General features: G+C 44.8%; 1 protein-coding gene across 1 annotated transcript in view; it reads right to left on the bottom strand.

Moving 5' to 3' along the window:
• LOC111953379 (UDP-glucose:glycoprotein glucosyltransferase 1) overlaps positions 1 to 8,924 on the bottom strand; it is a 16,206-nt gene extending 7,282 nt beyond the window's left edge. The window contains exons 1-12 of the mRNA XM_070435648.1: positions 8,859 to 8,924; positions 7,414 to 7,552; positions 7,234 to 7,313; positions 7,015 to 7,145; positions 6,565 to 6,928; positions 6,431 to 6,483; positions 6,168 to 6,343; positions 5,933 to 6,033; positions 5,714 to 5,813; positions 5,569 to 5,629; positions 5,387 to 5,478; positions 5,034 to 5,184 (exon numbers count right to left, since the gene is read on the bottom strand). Coding sequence (XP_070291749.1) covers positions 5,034 to 5,184; positions 5,387 to 5,478; positions 5,569 to 5,629; positions 5,714 to 5,813; positions 5,933 to 6,033; positions 6,168 to 6,343; positions 6,431 to 6,483; positions 6,565 to 6,928; positions 7,015 to 7,145; positions 7,234 to 7,313; positions 7,414 to 7,552; positions 8,859 to 8,892 — 1,482 coding nt within the window. The 5' untranslated portion in view covers positions 8,893 to 8,924. The remainder of the gene's footprint in view (positions 1 to 5,033; positions 5,185 to 5,386; positions 5,479 to 5,568; positions 5,630 to 5,713; positions 5,814 to 5,932; positions 6,034 to 6,167; positions 6,344 to 6,430; positions 6,484 to 6,564; positions 6,929 to 7,014; positions 7,146 to 7,233; positions 7,314 to 7,413; positions 7,553 to 8,858) is intronic.
• Positions 8,925 to 9,535: the final 611 nt, after the last annotated feature.

The following is a 9,535-nucleotide window of genomic DNA, read 5'->3' on the forward strand; positions in this document are numbered from 1 at the left end:
CTCTTCTAACACCTGGTGGAGAAAGAGAAGCATGGAGAGAAAGATGGCCGTGAGACAGAGTATTTGGAGTGAGTCAGAACTCCTAAGTGACAGTTATTTGAAGCGGTACGAACCAATAGGAGCGGGCTAGTTTCTGGGCGTCCCTGGTTACGGGGTCTAACGGCAACCATGTCAAAGTAGACGTCTCCTCTGGGGCCGGATCTTTACAGCACTGTGGACCAATCATAGACCAGACAGAGGTAAACAGAAAGTATATAGGCAATGAATAAACATGAATAAACGTTTATTAGTTCAGTACCTGTATCGGTCATCAGCAAAGGCATGTTCTATCCTGGCCTCTCCTTTGGGCTGAGAGGAGAGCAGAGAGTCATCTTCATCACCAGGTCACTGGCCCTGTCCTCCTCCACCCAAACTGCTGGACCTTGCTTTTGATTCGCTCTCCGAGGTCTTCAAATGATACTCCCAATAGGAGGAAGTCATCTTGGTTAAAGACTCCCATCCTCTAGCGGACCAATGAGCTGTGGCAGAGAGAGAAAACACCATTTGACACTTCGATCACAGTAGAAGCGTGCTAGTGTGTGTGTGTGTTGTGTGTGTGTGTGTGTGTGTTGCCCACTCACCCGTCCGTTGCTGATGATCTCTCTGTCCTTTCCCCACTTGAGAACGTCCGGCAGTAGCAGCGTGAGACAGCAGGAAGTCAAACTTAGGACCTTCAAACGCACTCTTAAACAAGGCAACGTCCATACCCTGGAGAGATTGAAGAAAAAAATGTTTTTAGAGATAGGACAGTATAGTAAAGGGTGAGACAGAACGGTGTATAATGTGGTGTGTGATGTGAACTCTTACCCCGACAGTGAACTGTGTGACGTCGCCCCAGTCTCCAGTGCTTAGCGGTCTCTTCTTTAACCAGCTTGGTGATGTAGTTTTTAGCGTTGTTAGCTGTCTGGGTCTGATGGCGGCCCATATCGCCCTGGCAACAGACTGTTCTCCTGGATGGGCTGTCGCTAGGTTGTTGATCAGGCCCAATCGCACGTTGTTACTGGTTTTCTGTTGAAGGCAGATTTAGGAGAATCCCTCAGATGGTAGGTTTTTTTGTGTGTGGATTTTTGGTCGTGTTATAGTGACATCGTATCAGTGTGACATCATCATACCATGTGTCTGATGATCGTATATAGCTGGCGTCCGGAAGGTTGGTCAAAATCTCCCACAACCCAGAACGTGACTGGACGGATGTAGCCATCATCTAGAGGAGAGAGGGAGAGGGAGAGGAGTTGAGAGAGGGAGAGAGTAAAGGGTCACAGACCTCCTTGAACCTGAAATTAGCGGTTTGATGTTGCAGTGCCATCTCAATTCTTAAGTCTTTGAGAAGACTCTCTCGCAAGCAGAAACAAACACAAACACATCCAAGCATGTCATCTCACAGAGATGCAAGATGGTGTGATAATGTTGATGAGGAGTGAGATATGGTGGATTCACAGAACTATGGTCGTAATACTGTCTGTTGAGAGAGAAAGAGAGGAAGTGCAGAAAGGAAATAAGGGTTACCATAGTGGTCCTTGGGGCCATCCCTGACAGAACAAAAACAAACATACAGAGGAGAAAGAAGAGAATAGATAGACAAGAGATTTAGGCTGAAAGTTAGATCAATAAGATGAAGCTCTGAGTGTAGCTGTGTGCTGTGTTTTTTTTTATATATCTTACCCTTCTTGGTCATGTAGTTCATGCTGTTAGCCACAGCAGTGCTCTTCTCTCTGGTGTCCAGGAACAGAAAGCGAGCGTACTCGTCTATGAAATGGTTATCTGTCAGGAAAGAGAGAGGTGGTTAAGATGGTTCCCTGGTGTGGTGTGTGTGTGTGTGTGTGTGTGTGTGTGTGAACTCACTAGTATTAGAAGGTCCAGGTACGTCCTGGCATCGACAGGATTCGGGTTGATACGAGGACAACGTTGGGTTGGTCATGATGAAATCCACCACATCTTGATCAGTGGCCAGCTCACCCTAGGAAGACACAACAAGAAGGTCAGTGTTGTGTGTGTGTGTTTGTGTGTGTGTGTGTGTTGTGTGTTTGTGTGTAACTCACCATGTAGACAGCCCGTTGGTAGAAGCTGGTAGTCTCCAGTATTTTGTGCATGGTGACAGTTTCTAGCTCCTCTGGGTCTAGCTGTTCTCGCTGGTACGGCATTCCGTTGTACATCACCACTGGCAACGACCTACACCCGTCTGCAAGTAGTAACCACGCCCTTCCTGGAGGGGATAGATAGGGAACGTAACATGAAAATCATACCGTTCTGTCAAGAAACATAACGGACATAAAAGCAGAACCATACCTTCCGTTGTCGTCTAAGTGGAGTCGGTCCAAGAATGCTGCCACCTCCACGTAGGAAACTTTTCTCCAACACCTTGACTACATCACCTACACTTAGCTTACCACCGCTAGGCACCGGTTAACATCTAGAGAGGGAGAGAGGGATTAAATATAGCATTTCCATCTGATTGGTCAGGCTGATGTTCCAGATTACTGGGATTGGTCAAAAGATCATCAATTATTCTCATTGGTCAGACCGACTCACCGAGATGATGGTGTCGAAGGCGGCGGGAGCGTCAGCTTTCTGTGATGTAGTTAAAGCTCGGAGCAGAGCCACACCTGCATCCTCCATACCATCTACTCATCAACATCAGACACCACAAACACCAGCCCAATCCTACAACACACACAGCAGGGTTATTAGGGATGGGAATTACCAGGGACCTCACATACTAGGTGCCGATACGATATGTATTGCGATTCTCACGATTCTATATGTATTGCGATTTTCTTCACGATTCTACTATTTTCGCTTCTCACGATTCTTATATGTATTTGCGATTCTCACGATTCTATATGTATTGTTCGATCTCTCACGATTCTATATGTATTCGCGATTCTCACCGATTCTATATCGCTATTGCGCTTCTCACGATTCTGTATGTATTGCGATTCTACACGATTCTAATGTATTGCGATTCTCACCATTCTTTATAGGTATTGCCGATTCTCACGATTCATATGTATTGCGCTTCTCACGATCTGTATGTATTGCGATTCTCCACGATTCTATATGATATTGCGATTCTCACGATTCCTATATGTATTGCGATTCTCACGATTTCTAGACTATATGTATTGCGATTCTCACGATTCTATATGTATTGCGATTCTCACGATTCTACATGTATTGCGATTCGATACTGTGATTGTATTGCGATTCGATGTTCCAGACATATCTGCTGCAGGGAGACGAGAGAGAGCCATGAGAAAAACAAATAAAAGTCATGGAAATAAAAGTGCCGAAAACAAATTGGCTCCCAATGTAAAAAGATTGAGAACGAGCTATATAGGAGTTATAATATTGTGATATTGTCAAAAAGATGCAATACATCAAAGCTTATATCCCGATATGTAACTGTATCGACCCCCCCCCAGTAAGGGTTATACACAGTTACTCACATCCACAGACTATACAGCAGAGTTAGAACCAACATGGCCTTCGGGGGCGGCAGGTAGCCTAGTGTTGGGCCAGTAACCGAAAGGTTGCTAAATCGAATCCCCGAGCTGACAAGGTACAAATCTGTCGTTCTGCCCCTGAACAAGGCAGTTAGCCCACTGTTCATAGGCCGTCATTGTAAATAAGAATTTGTTCTTAATTGACTTGCCTAGTTAAATAAAAGGTTAAATATAAAATAAATAAATGAAAAATTCACTAGAAAACACCCCCCCCCCTACCTGAGTGGGATGTTATTGCTGTAGAACATCTCAGCAACATTCAACAGCTCAGCAGAACTCTCATGGGTTGGGTCCAGAATCACCACCTAAAACACAAGACATCATTGCTCTTTGCTGTCAGTTCCAAAAATGTACGCAATACGTTTGGTGTCGCTGTCTGACACACGTATCATGTACTCACAAGGTTGTGAAAGTTTTTCCGGATCTGTCGCACGACTCCGGGGAAGGTAGGTCTGAGGAGCTCCTGGACGCTGTAAGGCCATGAGCCGTACCTGCTGTCTGTCTCCAGGTTATTAATCCACTGAGGAGAGAGAGATTAGATTATCATCAACATTAACAATGAAAAAAAAAGAGAGTTGGGTTATATACGTTTAACGGCTTGATTGTATACTGAACAAAAATATAAAAACGCAACATGCAACAATTTTACTGAGTTACAGTTCATATAAGGAAATCAGTCAATTGAAATTAATTCATTAGGCTCTAATCTATGGATTTCACATGACTGGGCAGGAGACCAGCCATGGGTGGGCCTGGGAGTGCATAGGCCAACCCACTTGGCAGCCAGGCCCACCCACTGGGGAGCCAGGCCCAGCCAATCAGTATGAGTTTTTCCCCACAAAAGGGCTTTTTTTACAGACAGAAATACTTGTCAGTTTCACCAGCTGTCTGGGTGGCTGGTCTCAGACGATCACGCAAGTGAAGGCGGCGGATGTGAAGGTCCTGGGCTGGCGTGGTTACACGTGGTCTGCGGTTGTGAGGTAGGTTGGACGTACTGCCAAATTCTCTAAAACAACGTTGGAGGCGGCATATGGTAGAGAAACTAACATAACATTTTCTGGCAGCAGCTCTGGTGGAAATTCCTGCAGTCAGCATGCCAGTTGCGTGCTCCCTCAAAACTTGAGACATCTGTGGCATTGTGTTGTGTGACAAAACTGCACATTTTAGAGTGGCCTATTGTCTCCAGCACAAGGTGCACCTGTGTAATGATCATGCTGCTTAATCAGCTTCTTGACATGCCACACCTGTCAAGGTGGATGGATTATCTTGGCAAAGGAAAAATGCTCACTAACAGGGATATAAACAGATTTGTGCACAACATTTGAGAGAAATAAACTTTTGGTGGGTATGGAACATTTCTGGGATCTTTTATTTCAGCTCATGAAACATGACACCAACACTTTACATGTTGCGTTTATATTTTTGTTCAGGATATATACGGATGACATAGTTGGATGGTTAGGGTTAAATAAAGGGGTAGGTGTGTCTTACGTTGATAGCAGGATTGCGGATGTCCACAGCGTAGTCCGAGTCAGAAGGCTGTACGTTGAGTTTGAGGATGTCGTGGATGAAGGGAGTCTCGATAAGGAGAGACCGCAGACCTTCCATCACCCTGGCCTCACTACGGAGAACCTCAAACACACTGGAAACACACACACACAGTCAGTCTCTGACCTGGTACTGTTTGTGTAATTGAATTTTTCTACTAGCCTGAAGACGTCCTCTGTGTGTGTGTGTACCTGAAGATGTGTGTGTGTGTGTACCTGAAGATGTGTGTGTGATGTGTGTGTGTGTGTGTCTGAAGATGTGTGTGTGTAGATGTCTGTGTGAAGATGTGTGTGTACCTGAAGATGTCCTGTGTGTCCAGGTCTATGTGTAGTCCGTTGATGAAGAGAGCAGAGTCTCCAGGCTGCAATCCCAGAGTTCCCTTAAAGAACTGGAGAGAAAAAGAGGGGTACAGTCATTACATGTTAATGGGTAGTAGAGTGAGACAGGGAAGGAGKGRTATGGACGACTGAGCTCTTACCTTCTGGTTCTCTTCCATCTCTTTACGTATCTCAGAGCTGACCACTGTTTTAGTGATGGACCTGAGAAGGGGAGAGAAACCACCAGAATCACACACTACACAGATATCAAAAAACATGTGTGTGTGTGTGTGTGTGTGTGTGTACCTAGCCTTGGTAGGGAAGTTCTGACTGAGGTCTCTCATGACATTCAGGGCATCTGAAGATGGAGCAGCCAGGATCCGAGCTGCAGTCTGGAAACTCAGATCTGACACATGAAGAGAAAAAAAATGAAATATAGTGGGGGGAAAAAGGAGATGATTACTGTAGCTACAGTTGTCCTGATGCAGGAGAAGAGAGGCAAAGAAAAAAGAAAGTCCCGCCCACCTTGCATCTGCCAGACTTTAAGGGGAGCCATCTCATTGGTGCTCTCCACCAGGTGTTTCCTTAGCTCCTTCAGCTGCTCCTTCAACTCAGGGTACAGAGTCCTGGAGAGAGGGAGAGGAGAGGTACGGAGAGGAAAGTGAGAGGGAAGAAGAGAGGGAAAGAAGTTTCTCCACCCATAACGCTCCAAAGCAGAGTGGGTTTGTGGAATAGCWTTTCATTTTGGTAGGTTGGTTACTTCAGTTTTCCAAAGAGGAATCCCTGGACCTCATCCACTGGGTCATTCTCCCCCATCAGTGTAGCATTCACTTCCGCTCCCTGGACCTGCGTATCGTCCTTAGCCTTGTATTCCTGGTTCTTGATGGCCAGCTCCACTCCATAACCAGACAAATACACTCTACGACTGCTGGGAGACTGGCAACGAGAGAAAGAGGAAAAGATGAACATGAAATGCTGTCGTAATTATGTTTCCCATCATGTGTATTCCTGTGTTTTTCTTACAGCCAGGTAGTGACGAAGCACATAGGTGGCCAGTCCCTGTCTCTTATACACATCTAGATGTGTATAAGAGACAGCTATTTAATGAATTATTATCACTTCAACAGAGGTCTTTATCAATCAAAGTGGATATTCACAGTTTCTGTGTGGGTGTCTCCCAGTGTGTTTGAGTGTCCCAGCGTGTTTGAGTGTCCCAGCGTGTTTGAGTGTCCCAGCGTGTTTGAGTGTCCCAGCGTGTTTGAGTGTCCCAGCGTGTTTGAGTGTCCCAGCGTGTTTGAGTGTCCCAGCGTGTTTGAGTGTCCCAGCGTGTTTGAGTGTCCCAGCGTGTTTGAGTGTCCCAGCGTGTTTGAGTGTCCCAGTGTGTTTGAGTGTCCCAGTGTGTTTGTACCGTTCTGCTGCGGTCTCCATCAGTGCAGCCAGTTTCTCCGTGTCACATGACTTCTCTCCGTGGACATTGAAGAAGGCTGAGCAGCCAGAGGGAGGGGGCTCGTTGGACGCTATCTACAGGAGAGAGAGGCGAGAAACAGTGATTACACACACATAGAGAGGGAGATGGTAGTCATCTAGTAGTATTGTAGTAATATTACTTGTTGGAAGGAGTGTACAGTAGCAGAGTAGGCCCTGAGAGAGAGGGCGAACTTGAGCATGTTGAGTTGGACTGTACTGAGCAGAGTACTGGCTCTCTTCACGATCAGGTCGTAGTACGCCTGGTCTGTATCTGTAACAGAACAACACTTTAATATATCTTCCAGAGACCAAGTGCTACATAAATCAACATTATAAGTGAAATAAAACATTAAGGCTACCATCATGTTCCCCTTTGATGTTCTGATTTGCTTCGACGAAATCCCAGAACATCTCCTGACTCTCTTCTGCCAGGAACTCACTGAGAAAAAGAGGGAGAGGGGGGGGGGTGAAGAGAAAGAGGGGGTGAAGAGAAAGAAAGGATGTGTTTTGTCTTGTGTATGGGTTGAGCATAATGTTACCTGGCCTCCAGCAGCAGAGGGGTAGAGGCCCACTTGGTGGTGAGACTGGTGGTGACACCCTTGGAGTCAGCTTCTCCAGATACCACTGGTAGCAGGGACAGGGACAAGAGCAGGGCACATTGCTGCCACATCCTGGGGCCTGGAGAGGAGAGGGAGAGTTTAGTTTGGAGAGAGGAGGAAAGGAGAGAAGGATGAGGGAGAGTAGTAGGAGGAAAGAGAACAGGGTRAATGGAGATCTGTATTGTATCAGTGCTGAGACTGAAAGACTGGTAACCATGCTGTTGCCTTCCCTGTTTTATGTGTTTGAGATAGTATAGCTGTATATTTTCTATTATAAACTGMGTGGTTCAAACCCTGAATACTGATTGGCTGATAGTCGTGGTATATTTAAGCAATAAGGCCCGAGGAGGTGTGGTATATGGCCARWTWTCACAAACCCCCGYYGTGCCTTATTGCTATTATAAACGGGTTACCAACGTAATTAGAGCTGTAAAGATAAATGTTTTGTCATACCCGTGGTATACGGTCTGATATACCATGGCTGTCAGCCAATCAGCATTCAGGACTCGAACCACCCAGTTTATCATTTGTTTTTGAATGCTGATTGGCTGACAGTCGTGGTATATTTAAGCAATAAGCACGAGGGGGGTGTGGTATATGGCCAATATACCACAGCTAAGGGCTGTTCTTATGCACGACACAGTCCTTAGCCATGGTATATTATTGGCCATATATCACAAATCCTGAGGTGCCTTATTGCTATTATAAACTGGTTACCAACGTAATTAGAGCAGTAAAGATAAATGTTGTCATACCCATGGTATACGGTCTGATATACCATGGCTGTCAGCATTCAGGTATCGAACCACGCAGTTTATAATGGCCATATAACACACAGCCTCGGGCATTATATCTTAATTCTAATCGGCCCAAAATTAGCTGTGCAATTAGTACACCTGTCGTGATTGTAAACACTGCGCCACTAATTCTAACCAATTAGAGCGCTCAGCGTGGCTGTTAGAGGGAGAAATATCCAATGAGKAACTTGACAGGACTTCCGGATTGTTTCAATAAAATCCGATATGGTCAGCTAGCTGGCAACTTAAAACCGAAGGGTTAGCTATAATTTAGCTATTTAAATTACGTGTCAGAAGTTGACACCCTACGTGTTGGTTTTGCTCTGTGTGATGTTTAAGTTAACTTGCTATCGCTTGCTAGTTATTCGTTAGAATAATTCGTTAGAATAACGAATGTATTCGTTATTCGTTAGAATAACTACAGACTTCATTGGTTAGCTTGCTAACACACAGGATAACCTAGCTAGTTAGCGTCAGAATTACGTGCAAACTTACAAACAYTTTGTGGTGCCACCTRTGACAATAGTAGCTAGCGGGGACACCTTACAGAATGTTTTGCTAACATTAAATGAATGTAAATGTACATACCGAAACCGGCTTGGTAACTTCCCGCATCTGCCATGATCAGAGGGGAGTGGGTGGGGTCCTGGCAAGTTCATTGTAGGTAGACTGCTGTTTTTGCCTGTTCAAAATCTAAGTAAAAAGTARTGTCTATGTTTACGTTTCATTTTATTGGATATTTGATTACCCCTTGTTGTATGTAATGGAATTATGTTTTATCACTTAAATTAATTAAAGCAGTATAAAAAATATTTGCTACATTACCCGCTGATTCAAGTTGGCAATTTAGGCGCCATGTTGGCTCAAAGGGGCCAAGATTTCGTTAGTTTCATCAGCTTATAGAGGTTTTTAATGCATTTTGTGGCACTACAATACTGTTCAATGTATCAACAGAGATGTTAGAAATAGTTCCTTCTCCGCATCTAATGTACCAAAACCAAGCCAACTCAACACTCCACGTATTCAGATAACTTCCAATGAATTGCTAGACTTCCTACTTGTATTTCAACATCAGAATCATTGATTTGTAATTGAATGGCCTTATAGGGTAGGCGTCATTGTACATAAGAATTTGTTCTTAACTGACTTGCCTAGTTAAATAAAACTAAAGCAATATTATTCCCATGTCCCTATACACCATCTTCTCTCTGGACCACAATTAACTGAATCAGGTGGGTTACTGCAGGGCTGGAATGAAACCCTGC

This window comes from Salvelinus sp. IW2-2015, linkage group LG27 (assembly GCF_002910315.2).
Source record: "Salvelinus sp. IW2-2015 linkage group LG27, ASM291031v2, whole genome shotgun sequence".
NCBI lineage: Eukaryota > Metazoa > Chordata > Actinopteri > Salmoniformes > Salmonidae > Salvelinus > Salvelinus sp. IW2-2015.